The sequence below is a fragment of the Gobius niger genome (genome assembly GCF_951799975.1).
Source record: "Gobius niger genome assembly, chromosome: 21".
NCBI lineage: Eukaryota > Metazoa > Chordata > Actinopteri > Gobiiformes > Gobiidae > Gobius > Gobius niger.
In genome coordinates, this window is record NC_136872.1 from 20,524,123 (window position 1) to 20,541,410 (window position 17,288).

The 17,288-nt window shown below is 46.6% G+C and overlaps 1 protein-coding gene across 1 annotated transcript in view; it reads right to left on the reverse strand.

Annotated features, from left to right (window-relative positions):
- Nucleotides 1–236: 236 nt before the first annotated feature.
- Nucleotides 237–17,288, reverse strand: part of col4a5 (collagen, type IV, alpha 5 (Alport syndrome)) — a 60,672-nt gene continuing 43,620 nt past the window's right edge. Inside the window, exons 18-49 of the mRNA XM_079579991.1 lie at nt 17,205–17,246; nt 16,846–16,939; nt 16,421–16,705; nt 16,264–16,353; nt 15,263–15,333; nt 14,962–15,153; nt 14,717–14,885; nt 14,553–14,645; nt 14,369–14,473; nt 14,142–14,239; nt 13,904–14,054; nt 13,584–13,697; nt 12,822–12,989; nt 12,656–12,745; nt 12,434–12,580; nt 12,252–12,350; nt 12,085–12,174; nt 11,854–11,993; nt 11,615–11,741; nt 11,283–11,462; nt 11,035–11,085; nt 10,767–10,952; nt 5,577–5,710; nt 5,392–5,464; nt 5,248–5,319; nt 4,964–5,092; nt 4,780–4,878; nt 3,791–4,003; nt 3,519–3,696; nt 2,312–2,426; nt 2,059–2,231; nt 237–492 (exon numbers count right to left, since the gene is read on the reverse strand). Of these exons, the coding sequence (XP_079436117.1) occupies nt 411–492; nt 2,059–2,231; nt 2,312–2,426; nt 3,519–3,696; nt 3,791–4,003; nt 4,780–4,878; nt 4,964–5,092; nt 5,248–5,319; nt 5,392–5,464; nt 5,577–5,710; nt 10,767–10,952; nt 11,035–11,085; nt 11,283–11,462; nt 11,615–11,741; nt 11,854–11,993; nt 12,085–12,174; nt 12,252–12,350; nt 12,434–12,580; nt 12,656–12,745; nt 12,822–12,989; nt 13,584–13,697; nt 13,904–14,054; nt 14,142–14,239; nt 14,369–14,473; nt 14,553–14,645; nt 14,717–14,885; nt 14,962–15,153; nt 15,263–15,333; nt 16,264–16,353; nt 16,421–16,705; nt 16,846–16,939; nt 17,205–17,246 (4,050 nt within the window). The 3' untranslated portion in view covers nt 237–410. The remainder of the gene's footprint in view (nt 493–2,058; nt 2,232–2,311; nt 2,427–3,518; nt 3,697–3,790; nt 4,004–4,779; nt 4,879–4,963; nt 5,093–5,247; nt 5,320–5,391; nt 5,465–5,576; nt 5,711–10,766; nt 10,953–11,034; nt 11,086–11,282; nt 11,463–11,614; nt 11,742–11,853; nt 11,994–12,084; nt 12,175–12,251; nt 12,351–12,433; nt 12,581–12,655; nt 12,746–12,821; nt 12,990–13,583; nt 13,698–13,903; nt 14,055–14,141; nt 14,240–14,368; nt 14,474–14,552; nt 14,646–14,716; nt 14,886–14,961; nt 15,154–15,262; nt 15,334–16,263; nt 16,354–16,420; nt 16,706–16,845; nt 16,940–17,204; nt 17,247–17,288) is intronic.

The following is a 17,288-nucleotide window of genomic DNA, read 5'->3' on the forward strand; positions in this document are numbered from 1 at the left end:
AAGTGAAGCAGCCAGGGCGAGAGGAAGAAGCACCGGAAAGTCCTTTTAAGGAAAGAGTAGAAGAAGAAAAAGCACTTTGTCACACATCCATCATGGCACCATTTAGTGGATATTTCTCTGCTTTCGTTTGAGGTACTTCTTGGGAAAAAACAAAGACTAAAGTTAAGAATTATTTTAAGTCAGTTTTGTCTTTTTTTTATCAAGCTGTTTTGCACAGTAGCACCATAGTTTTTTTTTTTTAGTTAAAAGTTTTCAGGAAGACGATGTGCCGGGGTTTTTTGTTCCGCTTGGTCGCCGCGGTGACAGCAGAAGTGTCATGGCGTACGCTTGCCGGTCGTACGCCTCCGCCTCCGTTTGTTTGTTCTGGTTCAGTTGCTGTGGCGACGGGGAGGGGCTCGTGGCCGCGTGCGTTACGTCCTCTTCATACACACCACGCAGCGGCTGACGCGAGCGCGAAGGTTGCCCGCCTTGAAGGTCTCCGACTGGGGTCTCCTGTGGGAGGGAGGGGGGCAGTGAGATGGAAGTGTAACAGTGGCTCATAAACCTCAACATCCATATTTAATGTTTTACTCTTTTAGGAATCCCAAGTGTTGCTTGGAGCGCCCTCCGCTGGCAGCAGGGTGAAGTAACAAGCGTAAACACAATGTACAAACTGCCATATTTAGCCAACGACATGCTAAACAAACTGTGGCTTTGGGATAAAAGCAGTTTAAACACAAACAGCTCAGATTGAGTCCAGTTAGGATTTATGTGCTTTGAAAATGCAGAGGACTCAAAATCCAGGGAGATTGGATCGCTTTACTAGTAGAAAAGAAACAACCAAATTAAACTTGAGCACTCAAATTTGCCGACCTGGCAAGAATCAAACTGATATTACAGAGTGTGTAACACGAGCACAGATATCGATCTGGGATCCATGAGTCGAGCGGACAATATAAAGGAGTCACTGGGTCAGAGATGTGAAATCATTTTCTCTCTTCCAGGATAATCAGAGACACCATGAATACACAATGATGCCTTGATGTATAATATTTAAAGATGGGCAAAGTAGTCCGAGGCACACTGACTTATTCTTTAGCAGGACGGCAACACGATACGACCAGTGCGTTCTGGATTTACAAGTCAACATCAATCTGGGATTGCTATGGCTTGAATTGTTTGGGGACAAAATTTAGGCGCAGCATTTGTTGCTGATTAGCTCAAGCGCCTTTCAACCAATCACAGCCAAAAAAACAAACCGCTAGAATAGTAAATCCATTATTTAGTTTTAAAAACTGTTATGTGTGTTTGTAAGTATGTTGCAGCACTTTGTGTTTTGTCCGTCGCCGTGTTGTTAATCATTATTGATAAGATTGCCTCGTGATTGGCCGAAGCCTCTGGCAGTTTGAGTCTCGAACAATTCACTAGAAGCATAAGATAGACTCTTGTATGTCTGTAAACTCTCAAATACTGTGATAATTCAGCTTGAAGGCTTAGAAAACTGCATGATGAAGCAAATGCTACTGTCAGTCAGGCCCACCTTATTGTACCCATTGGCCCCGGGGCTTAAACTGGATTGTAGGACCCCACCCCCCCTCAGCGCAAACCCTAACCCTAAATCCCACAATAACCCTGCTACTCCTACATGTATCACAATATGTTAAATGACATCTTGCATTGTGTATCAAAATCTTCCTTCATGTTCACTTATTCTTACTTGTGCTTCCAGTCAGAGAATCCTACCCAGGAAAAGGCCGACTTATCTCTGTTTTGCCCCCAAAAAAGTTTGCGGGCAAAGCACAATGCATTTCCACTTTAGGGAGAATGTACAGTATATAGAGAGAGGCTCTGCTACTCCTCACATACATTATCCCCATTTATGAGCTTGTGCATGAAATATTCTGGCTTTTGAATTGCCGTTCTGAAGCACATCGGCGTGGTTGTTTTGACAGCGTTCTTGTCCCATTTTAGCCCAATATGTTGTTGGACATAATTAAACATTAATATAAGAAAATCTCACTGCTTTAAACTGAACTCAGTGTCTTCATGAATCTGAAATGAAACCACTGATCCACAAACCTAAACATCTCGTTCTGTTCCACGATGGCCAGCCAGAAGCTGTAGGAGTTTCCGTAGTAGTTGCATGTGCCTCTCCCGTGGCACTCGATGAAGGGCGCGCTCCTGAACTCCTCCAGACAGGATCCCGGGGACGCCAGGGCCTGTCCCGACCCCTCTGCCCCGGCGCTGGTGTGCTGAGGGGAGAGGACAGAGGTGAGTGAAGTCCACACGAGACTGAAGCCTTCGTGACCCGCAGTGTGTTTATAATTAGTACCATCATGAAGGAGTAGCCGATCCATAGGGCCTCCCAGCTGGCGGGACACGAGGGGATCTGAATGGTCTGACTGTGGACTGCGATGACCATGGCTGGGACTTCACACACCGCACACCTGCAGTCACAAAAAACAACTTCATTAGGAATCTTGATGAACGCAACACAACAACAATCTGATCTGACTCTGAGGCTGCGTCCGAAACCATCAAATTGTAGCCTCTAAGCACTAACACTAGCAACTAACTCCTTAACCTTTCATGGGGTCGACTGTTAGATCTATGCAGTTAGTGAACTAGAGCTTCAGCAGAATTTGCACAATCCGTCCATCCTTAAACAGGGGAAAGGGAAGTGACATCACCAACAGCTGTTTTTCTTCTTCTTTAAAGTTACTGGTGGAGTGCAGGCCAAACAAAAGTGCATGTCGCCCCCTAGTGTACAGTGTCCAACAACAACATAGTGTCCAAACAAAGACATTTAAGGAGAAAAATAAATCCAAATGATCCAAACATTTCCCTTTAGTGTTATTTTATTTCAACAGCTGTTTCTTAAAGCTACAGCAGCAAATGATCCATGAGGCTTAAGTTTCTACTAAATGAAAACAAAAGCATTTAATCCGTTTCCTGAGTTTACTCTTTAACACTGACATGTGACTGAGCTGTGGGGACGACAACATGGATTTTGTCACTTTTATAAAGTTTGGCTTGTGCAGAAACTTATTTTTTAATTATTATTATTTTTATTATTAAATGTGCTCCTGTCAATCAACAGTGGTTGCGCATGAATCACTGAGGGTGGGGGCGAGGGGGGTGGGGGGTTCGGCGCAGTGGCTTGTGGGATGGCACATAGCTCCTAATCACAGGTTAGCACCAGAGGTCCCTATGCTAAAGTGGCTATGATAGTTAGCATCAGAGGTCCCTATGCTAAAGTGGCTATGATAGTTAGCATCAGAGGTCCCTATGCTAAAGTGGCTATGATAGTTAGCATCAGAGGTCCCTATGCTAAAGTGGCCATGATAGTTAGCATCAAGGCTCCTTTTCCTAACTACTTCCTAACTGACTTACCAATTCGGAAGCAACTTGTCATGGCAGACGCTGACGCACATCCGGTTTGGCGTAAGAGCTCTAATCTGACCATTTCGGACGCAGCATGATTCTATCTTTCTATCTAACTCTGAACCATTTCTGTGCTAAACCCTGACCAGTGTTACCTGCTGATGAAAGGTTTGATGCCCTCTCCGGTGATGGGCGCCATGGACATGGGCATGGGCTCCGGCGTGGACAGCCAGTACGAGTAGTCGTTACGGGAGGCGAAGTTGCACACGTTGTTGATGTTACAGAACATGAAGGGCATGGTGCTGAAGCGGCGCAGACAGCTGCCCGCCGAACCTGAGGGAGAACAGGGAACATATTAACCACTGGGACTCGATCAAGACCGGTGGAACTCATTTTGGGTCGTGGACTGAATATATCCGGTGCGTACCCAGGTCCTGTCCGTGCGCCCGCTCGTTGCCCTGCACGTAGAGCAGCGAGTACCCGTCGTAGATGAGGTTGCTCCCCTCGGGACAGTAGGGCACCTCGGTGGACTGGCTGTGTCTGGTGATGAGGAAGCCGTGCGCCGCCGAGACGGAGCCGGAGGGACCGGTGGGACCCTGGGGACCGTCTGAACCGGGGGGACCGGGCAGACCTCGGGAACCTGACAGCAAACAGGCACAGAGGGGTTCATGGAGGTCCAGCGCTTTTCAGTGCGAAGAGTTAGATCTTAACTGATTTGTTGCTCAAAACGATCACAAATTTTTCCCCCATTTTTTCCCAACATTATCCCCCATTTATCCAAATTTTCTTCCTAATTTATTGCGCTATTGTTCCCAATCTTTCCCCAATTTTTCCCATTTATCCCAGTTCATACCGCTATTTTTTTCCCAATCATTCCATAAATGTCCCCCAATTTTTCCCAACACTTTCTCCCATTTATCCTAATTTTCCTCCCAATTTATCCCGCTATTTTTTCCCAATCTTTCCCAAAGTTTCCTCCAATTTTTCCCACCACTTTCTCCCATTTCTCCCAATTTTCTTCCCAATTTATCCCGCTATTTTTTCCCAATCTTTCCCAAAGTTTCCTCCAATTTTTCCTACCACTTTCTCCCATTTCTCCCAATTTTCTTCCCAATTTATCCCCCATTTTCCTCTATTTATTCTCCGATTCTTCCCATAATTTCCCCCAATCTTTTTCCAATTATTCCCCTAATTTTTCCCAACATTTTCTCCCATTTATCCCAATTTTCTTTCCAATTATCCCCCTATTTTTATCCCAGATTTCCTATTTTTTCTCCAATTACTGCCCCAATTTTTCCAAATCTTTCCTCCCAAATTCGCCCCCTTTTTCCCCAAATTTCCTGACATTGGAAGAAATGCAAAATTCAATATCTCCAAACAGTGATTTCGATGTTCTCTTGTAGTGCGTTGGTTTACCTGGCTGTCCGGCGGGTCCTGTGTCTCCCTTTCTGCCGGGGGGCCCGCTGAAGCCAGGGGTGCCCTCAGGACCGGGGTCTCCGGGCTCACCGGGGGCACCTGCGGTCAGCGACGTGAACGATCAGACACAGTCACGTAAAGACACTCAGTTACACAGCGGGCCTGGGGGGGCGGGATCACTCACCGGGCAGACCCTCACGGCCGGGGGAACCGGGACCACCACGACCTCCGGGCAGACCCTGAGGACCAGGAGGACCACGCTCTCCCTTCACCACGATGGGGGTCGGAGGAACGCCAGGGTCCCCGGGAAGACCTGGGGAAGAAGAGACAAACATACAGGCCTTTATTTAGAAGATTTATTATTTATTTAACAGCGTAGCTTGGATTGGACTCCATATTTAACGCTTTTAAATGACTTTTCGTGATTAATTTTGAGACAATTCACAATTTTGGACTTGATTGACCCACCAATAGGACCAGGGTCTCCACGGTCTCCAGGAATTCCACTCGCACCAGGAAGTCCGGGGTCTCCCTTTGATCCTGGTGGAAAGAGAACTCAGATTTAGTTTCATTCATAAAAATAAATACACCTGATTTTGCTTCTTTGCTCACCGGGGAATCCAGGGACTCCAGGCAGACCCAGATCTCCCTTCAGCCCAGGGCCACCGGGCAAACCAGAGGAACCCTAAAAAAGAAATCATCTTCAGAAAGCCCACTCGGTTCCCCCTGGTCTCACACTTGTCTTTTATTAATGTTGCCCTTAAAGCTGCTGTATGTGAAAAAACAACGTGTCTTACCGGGAAGCCAGGGGTGCCCGACTCTCCCTTCGACCCGGGGAAGCCTGGCGTTCCTGGGGCTCCGGCGATGCCCTTCTCCCCTTTAACTCCGCCGATGCCCGCAGGACCACGCGGACCCTGTGGACCGCCGGGACCTACGCATCCACAAGTTAGACACAATTAGAGGTCATATATATCTCTACAGTGCACAGTATTTGGTACTTTGTAAGACACACATTTTTACTTGACAGCATAGAATGGTAATTTTCTGACAGGTTTCTAGCCACCAGTCAAAGTATTTAAATGTTTACTTAAAATGTGGCCACACAGGAAGTTTCTACACTTTTTTGTTGTTCTGTTATTCCCTGGATCACTGACGATATTCATTGTTAACTTTAAAAAAAAACTGTAGAAAAAGTTGCCTTCAAAATAAGGTCACACATTTTAAAGTGATAGTCTGCAAGTTTGCAAGGAAAGCAAGGAAGTAAATAATAAAATTCCTCCCCTCTTTAACCAGAAAGCCCTTCCTAGTAAACGATCAAGCTCCTCCCCCTCCCTCCTGATTGGACCTGACAGGCTGGTTCACAGAAAGAGCTCGTCTCATTGGTCTGTGCGGGAGGGTAATAGACTTGGATTAGTTTCTGAGATCCGGGAAGGCGGGACTTAAAACGTTTAGACTTCCAGGCAATCACTTTTATAGATACAGACGGCATCTCGTCATAGATGGGGGCGGGGCCTCGCGAAGAGGGAAAATAGAATCTTTTGGGAAACAGTTTTTCACTTCCTGGTGAAATATAAACTTAATTATCACATACAAATTAAGTCTAAATCAGGTCCATATGGATGTTTATTCACAGCAGATTGTTCAGCAGAAGCGAAAAAAACAAAAAACAAAACGGCAGTCATAACAAGCATTAGCTAACGTTAGCACGAGGCTAACATGTAGCATTATGTTAGCATTCTCTGTCATTTATAAATTTATGGGCTGTTGAACCACTTTGCTCCTCCCCATGTCTTTGTATCTTTATTCAGTATAAAACTATTTTCATAATTCAGTATTTGTTAAAGTAGTTTTTGAATAATTAGAGAAAGTTTAGATTTTTCTCCAAATTGTTTTCCCTCTGAACTGTTTTCAAACATGACCATATATGGGAGAGTCCAGAGATGCCGTCTGTATCTATATTGGGTTGTAGCGCCTTTAGCTTTGAGCGCCTATTCACTGTGGCATCGTTTCAATAAGCTTCAGCAAAGCCAAACAACCCAGTGTTGCATTAATCTTTTCACTAAGATCTTGTATTGATGATGGGAGAGTGTGACCACTGTGCAAAGCCTTCTCCAGCACATCCCAAAGATTCTCAATGGGGTTCAGATCTGGACTCTCCATCTCATAACTGGACAGACAACTCATAAGAAACTGTAGAAATAGTTTTGTCAAAGCAGAAATGAATGTGTTTGACCAAATGAAGCCCGGATGACCCAGAAATTCAGGAGATAATATGTGAAACTCAACATCATAAATAAGAAAACACAGACATAATGAAACACATTGACCGCTGGAGTCTGACCTGCTGGACCTACGGATCCGAGAGTTCCCGGTAAAGCAGTGAAGGCATGGGACACAGGAAGAGGCAGACAGATAAAAAAAAAACACTCTTCTATATGACTTAACATTACATTACAACAGGTGATGGTTTTTAATATCGTGAACAAAAGATAAAAGGATCATAGTTTGTATTTTTGTATTCATGTTTCCTGGCCCTTTATTCTGTTTGTTTGTATTTAACTAATGAAAAAATATAATTCTTAATCATCGTTCTCCTTACCTGTAAAGAAATTAGTTCTCACAATCAACTCTACACTGTAAAAGAGTGATATATTGATAAGTCGAAATAACTCAATTAAAAGATATTTGCCCTAACTTGAGAATTTGAGTATTTTTGACTTGCCGGCTTATGTTTACACTTAAATCACTTTTTTTTTTTTTTTAACTTTTTTTTAACTTTTTTAACACTAAGATTATGGGCAAATACATTTATTTTGCTAAAATTTTACTTATATCTAGATTACTTTGGGGGGAAATGAGAGTAAATTGGGGGGAAAATGGGTGGAAAAAGGAAAAATATTTGGTAAAAAAAAAAAAAAAAAATTGGGAAAAAATTGGGGAAACAAGAATAAAAATAAGAAAAGAAATATTTAAAAAATGGGAAAAAATTGATAAATATTAGGCAAAAAAATATATATAAATTGGGCAAAATGCTATGCTATTTTTTTTCCGTACTTGCTTTCGATAGTAACTAAACCTTTTTTTGGATACCATACTGGTATTGTTTAATGGTGCCCAGTCCTATTCCCAACCACAGGTACGGGGACCCCTGGGGGTACTTCATTACTTGGCAGGGGGTCTTTGGATTATTATTATGTGTTGTACTATTACTACTTTCAAAGACAAGTTAGTTGTAATTATGTTTCTCAGTAAAACGTGAACACTGAATGATAAATGTTTAGTATCTCTCTTTGTTACAATGTTGGCAGGATCCTTCTCGAGTTAGGGGGGAACCTGGAGGATAAATTAATGCCTCAAAGGGGTAAGGTAAGGTAAGGTGATACTTTATTGATCTCACAGATGGAGAAATTGCATTCGATGAGAGAGCATCCGGCAGCAGCACCCATTCAGTACGTAGGACAAATAGGAGCAGGGGCGTATCCAGAACTTTCATCACTGAGGTGGCACCAAATGCTCCTTTGGCTTTAAGCTAAATTTAGATCTTGTTTGTAGCTATTACCGTGAGGATATCCATTTTTAAGTAAATTTGAATCGATATGGGGGAGGTGGAATCAAACTTCAGGCCCCCCACATCCACCCCTTAGACACGCCCCTGCCCTATACTTCAGATTCCGTTACAGTCTTCAGTCATCAGATTTGATGAGTGTTTTTCTAAACCTTTAAAATACAGAATAAAGGACCAGGCTGGTGCAGAATATCATGAATATCCGAGTGAAACGACATGCTGATAGTGATGGATCGACACGGTCTTGATGTGGAATTACAAGGTGCTTACTTCTTTATTTTCATCAGAGTGCATGGAAAAGTGAAAGAGAGAAAGACTTAAAGAGAGGAAATGAATTAAATTGGAGAAGAGTGACAGTGATTATTGGTGTTCTCTGCTGATATTTCGACCCCTGAGTGATTTTAACCCGGTTTAAGTGCTGCAGGCATTTGTGTTTCAAAGACTGGAGTCCGACGCTCTGACCTGTGGGACCTGCGCCGGTGACGTCACAGGAAGGGGCGGGGCCACGGGGAACAGGAAGTCAGCTTTAGGGCAACGTTTAGCTCGACACACAATGCTAACGAGTGGACAACACCGACGACTTTTGGGTTCTTGGGAAAGACACTTTAAATTTTCCCATTTTATACCAGTGTTTCACTTGTAGATGTCATTTTCATGGCCAAATACTATTTTTTACAGCTACGAAGGCAGAAAATGGCGGGAAATCTCCATATTCAAAAGGAAATGGACACAACAGGCAACTTTTGAGGAAAGTAATGTTTACAAAAGTGAAAAGTAATTGAGCAATGTCATTATTTTCCAAGAAATGTAGACTTAAAGGAACAGGGCAGAGTTCTTCCATACTGAGATATGTTCTTCATATCTTCTAAAGTATCTTCTTCAACTTCACCCCTGTTTGGAGCCATAGGAATATACTGGGAGAGGCCAAATGCTAACAACATCTTTGGTCGTTGTGCGTGACTGAGGGCACACACAAAGATCAGACAGGTACGCATCAACTCGTCTAAGCTCAGGTAAGAACATATCTCAGTATGGAAGAACGGTGGCCTGTTCCTTTAAATGCAAGTTCCTCTTTAATGCTTATTGGTCCTCGGAAACAGTGTCAAAGTGCTAAAATCAATCAAAGATCTGTGGATATTTGGACCTTAAGATGTGGCCAGATACGTATAGAAATCTTATCACTCGGGTTGTCCATTGAGTTACGCGTTGTGTTTACATTCTCTTCATCTTAACGTAAAAAACAAACAGTGCTCATGCAGACGACTGAGTGAAACACAACACCTTACGAACAGCAGAGCTAAGACTCAGCTTAAAATCGACCAATGAAACAACGCCGTTTCCAGGTGGATTTTAGAGTTTAGTTTTGCTGTTTTCACCCAAAGACACTGGACACACACGTGATCAGAGCAACACGCTTCGTGCCTGTACAGAACATCACAGCTGTGGATAAACGACACGTTATTCTCGGATTCCCTTCAGTGAACAGGCGCTTCAGACGGGTGAGTGACTCCGAGCGACACTGAGGTGCGTCTCTGGTGCTCAGTGGACATTATTCGACTGGACAGTGACTTAGCCCTTCAGTGATCATTGACACGTCCCATGCAAATCAACTCAAACGTGAACATGTAGGATTGCTGTCTGGTATTCAGAGAAGGAATAAGTTAAAAATTATGTTGTGTTGTGAGTCAGTGACATTGACAGTACATCTGCACAGCGCCACCTACTGTTCTGGAGTGCACACTTTAGGTCCAAATTTACTTTTACTGTGGAGCCTTTTTAGAAATGTAGTGGAGTAGAAAGTATTACCGTATTTTTCCGGACTATAAGTCACACTTTTTTCATCGTGTGGCTGGGGGTGCGACATATATATCAAAATATGTGATTTTACATGTTTATTATTTTCATACTGACAGTCGCTAGAGTGCGCTTTATAATTGTATACCAGTATCTGCTACTCTTGTACCACTGAAGATTAAAAAATGGTAATAAAGGGGAAGAAAATGGATGGCTGAATGGATGGTAATGGAACAGCAGACAAAAAAGTTTGGAGTGAGCGAGAAACTTGACTGGCGAAAGCAGAGGTTACTCTTACTGCAATGAAGAAAACAAAAAAGCTAATCGAGGGCTAAAAGCTAGAGCCACAGCTAGAGGAATGAGTTTGCAAATGTGTGCTTGAACAACGTGTTGCCAGGAGAGGCTTGTCAATGGTGCGACTTATAGTCTGGAAAATACGGTATATTTATCTCTCAAATGTAGTGGAGTAAAAGTAAAAAGTTCCAGTAATCCATGTCAAAAGCTCATAAGGCTTTATTCCACCCGCTGACATCATAGAGGTTATTGAACGTGAAATGCCAGAGAAGTTCCCTAGAAAACCAGACGGCAATCCTCCTTGATTTGGTGCGTCCCGCTCTCAGTGCTGTACCTGGTCTTCCTGGAGGTCCGGGAGTTCCCTGCAGCCCTTTCGGCCCCTGCAGAGGCACGCCTGGGGGCCCGGGAGGACCGCCGGGCCCTGAGGAGCCAGGGTTACCGGGGAAACCAGCCTCTCCTTTGGGACCGGGGAATCCAGGGGAGCCAGATGGACCGGGCAAACCTGGGTCTCCCTTCGCACCTGGAGGAAGAGGAGGCAGGGGAAGAATGATTATTACAAGGTTTGAATTTGTATGTGTCATTAAGAGCGTTCATTTTCTGACCTGGGTAACCTGGGAGGCCAGAGGGACCAGGACCGCCAAAACCAGGAAGGCCTGAAGAAGGAAAGAAAAGAACATTAACAGCTGTAGATTAGTTTTTCCCCTATTTACCCCTCATTTTTTTAATTTCTTGACATTGGAGATCGATATTGTGATAAGAGAAGGTCATATCTAACTAAACTCTTGGATGGTTGTAGATACTTGTGCATGTTTTGCTTCGTTATGACGTCGCCAGGACAATGGATCCATACCTGGTTCTCCTTTGACTCCGGCCGGTCCGGGGATGCCGTCTCGTCCCGCCTGCCCCTTCTCTCCGGGTAAACCTGGGCCTCCTGGTCGGCCGGGCTCCCCTGGTCTCCCCGGGCCTCCGTTCAGCCCTGGGCCGCCGGGAGAACCGTCCAGGCCTTTGGGGCCAGGGATACCGGGAGAACCTGAGGAAGAACGGCTTCAGTCAGAGGCGTAAAATCTGTTTCCACTCAATCCCTCATTTACTTCCTTCAGTACTTTTTATGACTCTGTGTAATACAGTGGTTTTATGTGATGGTTTCCCTCTGCAAAAATCATTTGTGTCATTTGCGTTTACCTTGGAACCCTGGCAGACCGGGGTCTCCTTTGGGCCCTGAGCCTCCGGGGATGCCGGGCAGACCGGGCGATCCTGAGGCTCCTTTCAGTCCAGAGGTTCCTGGGAATCCTGGCTGCCCTGGGTCGCCCTAAAACAGCAAGAAGCTTAGCTGAATGTCCAAAGAAAGACGGCTTCCATCTGTCAGTGGGTCATGTTTAGATCTTCAGCTGGACGAGTTCTAAAGAGCAGAGCGGCTGTACCTTAGGTCCCTGTATTCCTGGGGGGCCGACTCCAGCTGATCCGGGTTCACCTTTAGCTCCAGGGAAACCAGGGACTCCAGGGCCTCCGGGTCCTCCAGACCGACCAGGCTGACCGGGAGTTCCCTTCTGTCCCCCGGGGCCTGTTCAATCAGGGCACGGCACAAAGACAATGATTCAAGGTTATTTACTGAGGTTTACACTCAAGTCGAGCCCAGTGGAAGTGAGTCTGACCTGGGAAGCCCATCTCGCCCATCGCTCCTTTGGCACCAGGACCTCCTGGTCCTCCGGGGATACCTGGGATACCAGAGTCTCCTTTCGGGCCTGAGCACCAGAAACATCCATTAGAGCCATGTTTGTGATGTTTGTGACAGTATTCGAGAACTGTAGTGTAACAGTACCAGAGGGTCCAGGGACACCGGGCCGTCCGTCAGCTCCTGGGAGTCCTGGGTCACCGGGGAGACCAGAGATGCCCTTCTGCCCGGGGCCACCAGGGGAACCTGCAACACGGGCCAAAGCAACGACAACGTTAGAAGACGACGCTCTTTGAGTGTAAAAGCAGATCAATCTCAGACTGATGTACCGGGAAGGCCGGGCTCTCCCTTATCTCCCTTTGATCCGATGGACTCGGGGCTCAGTCCTGGAGGTCCTTGCAGACCGGGGTCTCCGCGCTCTCCTTTAGGTCCTGGAGTTCCTGGAACACCATCTCTGCCAGAATACCCGGAGTCACCTGAAGCAGAAGGTTCATTTCAGACTTTAGTGTTTTGATCTGGTCACACTTCAGGTCATGAGTCATTTTAATCACCTTTAGGTCCTGGGCCACCAGGACCTCCAGGTCCACCGGGACCTCCAGATGGTCCAGGGGAACCGACTGGGCCCATGTCTCCTTTGCCTCCTGCAGAGCGTCAAACAAATGAAACAGTGGATGGATGAATCTGACCACACTCTGGGGTTGTTTAATGAGGTCTTACCTGGCAGACCAGGCAGGCCGTCCCGCCCTGGTCCTCCGGGAGGTCCTGGGGTTCCGATGGGTCCTGGAGATCCATTGAAGCCTGGAGACCCTCTGTCTCCGGGCAGACCAGGGATATCCAGGCCTGGGGGGCCGGGGTCGCCCTTGCCTCCATTTCCTCCGGGATATCCTGGATGGTTAAGGTACATTAGTCTTTGCACAAATAGAAACAGTTGTAATAAAAAAGATTTTAAACATTTGTTTGGGTGAAATATGTTAAAGTTAATGTTTCAGAGGATTCTCATACTGTCGTGATCTGACACTGCATAATGAGCACCTTATGGGAACAATACCTTTCTGGCCTTGGCATCAGACGTCGCACAAGGGCCGTAAAGCGCATGGATGGATAAAGCCGAGTCCAAACAAGAACAAAATATAATGCATTAAATGCATTAACAATAATCAAATGCTTCACGTGAGGACAGGAGCAGAGATCACACTCGTGCTCTGTGCGTTTACATGTCAGTGATGTTAACACGGCTGTGCTCAGGGAAAAGGCTTGTGCTGTTAAAGGTGCTCAGTGATGCAGTGAACCACAGAAGTCGTGTCTATAAAGTGCACATGAACAGTAACGTTGTCACAGCCTCACACCCTGAACCTCAGGCAGGTGCTCCACAGGGGGAGCAGAGTGAACCCCGGCACCACATGTCCCATCTAGTGCTGTTCATGCAGTCTCCTTCTATAACAATGCTCTGTCATTGATGCATTTCTCCTGATACATTACCTGGCGGTCCAACAGGTCCGGGAGCTCCGGGGGGACCTGGGACTCCAATCGAACCAGGGGCGGGGGGTCCAGGGGGTCCACGACTTCCAGGGATACCAGGTAAACCAGGCTCTCCTGCAGAGGACAGCAAAGTCATGCAGGAATGTTCAATACTGCAGTCAAATGCAAATAAAAGTATTTTCTTATTTGAAAGTGGTGCATAAATATCTACTTAAGACTACTTATCTACTTAAGAGGTTATTTTTTGAAAAGGATAGAAATACATGCAGTTAATTTAGAAAATTCAAGCCTTTAACATTTATGAAATGAAGGAGCTTTACCTTTAGACCCAGGGCCTCCATCAAATCCATTTCTTCCGGGACCACCGGGGCCTCCAGGGAAACCAGGGTCACCCTTTGGCCCGTACAGACCCTTGGCTCCAGGGACGCCAGGCAGACCAGGCGGGCCAGGGAGACCGAAACCAGGCTCTCCCTGTGGAAAGCAGACGTGTGACGACGCTCTCATGTCTCATTCAACACATTCAGCGCTGAGTCGGGACAGACATTACTGAGTGCATACCTTGGGCCCGGGGACTCCAGACCTTCCGGGCAGTCCGTCTACTCCGGGTCGGCCTGGTCCTCCAGAGGATCCAGGCTGGCCAGGGATACCGGGGAAACCTGGAGAGGATTGTAATGATTAACACAACTTCTGCTGCATATTCACATGATCTCACAGTGCGGATCCTCAAAAGATCCCCGAACAAATATGAGCTGGAGGAGAAAGTACTTTTTGACTTATTTTCTCACCTTTGGTTCCTGGGGGTCCGGGAAGTCCGATTCCTGGGAGTCCGGGGTCACCCTTTCCTCCTGGTAACCCGGGGAAACCAGGCTGTCCGGGCTGACCAGGGGATCCTGAAAACAGAGGATAAATAATAAAGATAAATGAAGTTCAGGAGCAGGACCACACCTCACGTGGACAGTGATAAAGTACCTGGGGAACCGGGCAGACCAGGCTCTCCGTCCAAACCCCTGGGTCCTGGGAGTCCCTTCTCTGCGATGGTCAGTCCGGGTTCACCTTTAGCGCCTGGGAAAAGGAATCATTTAGTCAGTTTGTGAGAATCATGAGCTGAACCGGGCGGGTCGGTACGCTCTTACCAGGTGCACCAGGACCACCGGGGCGGCCTGACACTCCCTGGACACCCTTCTCTCCGGACGGTCCCTGTGGCCCGAAGCCTGGGCCCCCGGGAGGTCCTCTGTCTCCTGGGATACCGGGCAGACCGGACTCCCCAGAAGGCCCGCGCTCTCCTTTCACCTGCAGCGAGCCCTGAGGACACACTCTGGGTCAGTGCTGGTTTTCACGTCAGCGTTATGTGGATGTACCAAGTGTGAGCGCCCCCTACTGAAGCTCCTTTAGGTCCGGGAAGTCCTGGGGATCCGTCTCGACCGGGCCGTCCGTCTAGACCGGGCAGACCAGGGGCGCCAGGGAAGCCAGTGTCTCCCTTCTCACCCCTCAGTCCGCTCACGGTCAGCGCCTCGCCGGGGTCTCCCTTCTCTCCGGGGTATCCAGGCCCGCCCACGGGTCCCCCGGGGCCCTGGGTCAGAGACACAGGTGTATAAGGACATTTTGTGGAATCATTTTGGAAGGATTCTTATTGGATGAGGCTTGGGGACACAATCCTAAAAACATCTGGTTGAACTCACAGGGGGTCCGAGAGCGCCGGGGGAGCCAGGGTAACCTCTCTCTCCCTTGAGTCCAGGTCCACCGTTAGTTCCTGGGGGAAGAATGGATATGAGACAAAGCTATTCACCTGATTCAGTACGTCGCGGTAGGTGGCGCCATCTTGTGTTCATGGCCAAACTGCAGGTCTAACTTAAACTGACGTTGGCTTTAAAGCAATACTAAGTAACTCTTCCCCCTAGAGGCCATAAGTGCAACTGCAGGTGTCGTAGCAAGTTACAATTTTTTAACTTATTAATTGTCTTGGAGAGTAAATACTACGCTGACAGGAAAGGCGAAGGCAGAGAGGGTTACTGTGCATACATTTATACAATGGAAATATTTTTTTTCACTCAAACTTTGCTGTAAATACTGTTTAAAGTGACGCTAGCCCGCAGTTAGCTTTGCCCGTTAGCATGCTAGCTTCTTCTTCGTGATTTCATTAGTGTGTATTGCTTTCTCCGGTCCGGTGGCAGACAAGTTGCAAACAAGGTTTTCTGGTCAGAGACACCAGGGGGAGATGAAAGACCCTCCAATCATCCCATAAACACTTGTATTACCCCCACAGGGACTACGGAAAGTATTTATTAAGGTAAACACGTTACTTAGTACTGCTTTAATTTATGTTATTGATGTCATACAGTATGAGATCTTGCTGGAGTTCCTCACGGTATCAGTGGAGAGCGACAAAAGAAAGTATGCAAGAATATCGCTAAAATAAATATCACTTTTTCCTCTTCATACTCTGTTAAAAGCCTGAAGTGAGGTCAGATGTTTTTTATCAAATACAAAAAGTAAAAAAATTAGACCATCCTTGAATGAAAAAGCATGAAAACAGTCTGTGTTCAAATGACTGAATCTGTTGTTTTGATCAGGCTTAGTATTTAACGCTTTTTGGATTTGTTTGCTTCTCTAGCGTGAGTCTCCATTTCACACCAGCTGAGACACACCGTCTCACGCACATCGGGGCCCAAGATAAAGATACCTGGGAATCCTGGGGGCCCGGGGGGTCCGGGGAGTCCTGGTAAACCAGAGCCGCCTCCGAAGCAGTTGACGCAGGTGTCTCCCTTGTCACCTGAAAGGACCCGCTGTTAGTGTCAGTGCAGCAGAGCGTTTAGTGACATCAGATTCTACTCCCTCACCCTTCTGTCCCGTATCTCCAGGGTAGCCTCGGTCTCCCTGCGACCCGGGGCGTCCTGGCTCGCCTGCCAGGCAGTTCTGTCCGGTGGAGAAGCCTGGAGGGCCGGGCAGGCCGGGCTGTCCTGGAGCCCCAGTGGATCCTGAGCGTCCGGGAGGGCCAGGGAGGGAGATGCCGGGGACGCCGGACTCTCCCTTCTGCCCTCGCTCTCCGGGGAAACCAGGGGGTCCGGCGGGGCCTTGGCCTGAGCTGAGGGAGCTGCCAGGGGGCCCGGGGGGTCCAGACAAACCTGAGAGAGAAGGATGGATATTATATGAACGATACTCAAAAAAGTATCAATTATTACTTAGTTAGTTCTTATTCAAAAGCCAACTTAAAGTTTCTTTCCACTTTTTACTTATTGTCATTGATCAAATGTATAAAACTGACCCTGAGGTCCTCTGTCTCCTTTGAGTCCGGGAGATCCGGGGAATCCTGGTTCACCTTTTGATCCGACTCTGCCCCCTGTCTGCCCTCCAATCACCTGTTCAAAAACATCCTTTTAAATCATCCTTCAGTGAAACTACAGACAGAGTTAAAGGCTTTTGTTCACAAACCAGAGTAAACATACATTTACATTCATAAACTAGATCTAAACAAGGCAAATTAACTTTGTGCCGCTTATTCAATTAAAAAGGTAGTAAATATTTCAGAAGCAGTATCTCCATCTAGTGGTCAAAAGAGGACGCTGCATTAGCGCCAAATAACGTTTTCAAGCACTTTTTTTTAGAGCATTATTTATTCCTCACCACTCCTGGGGCGCCTGGGTATCCTCGATCACCTTTCACACCCTGAAAACAAAACAAAAGTGTCAGTTTGGTGAAACGTTGACT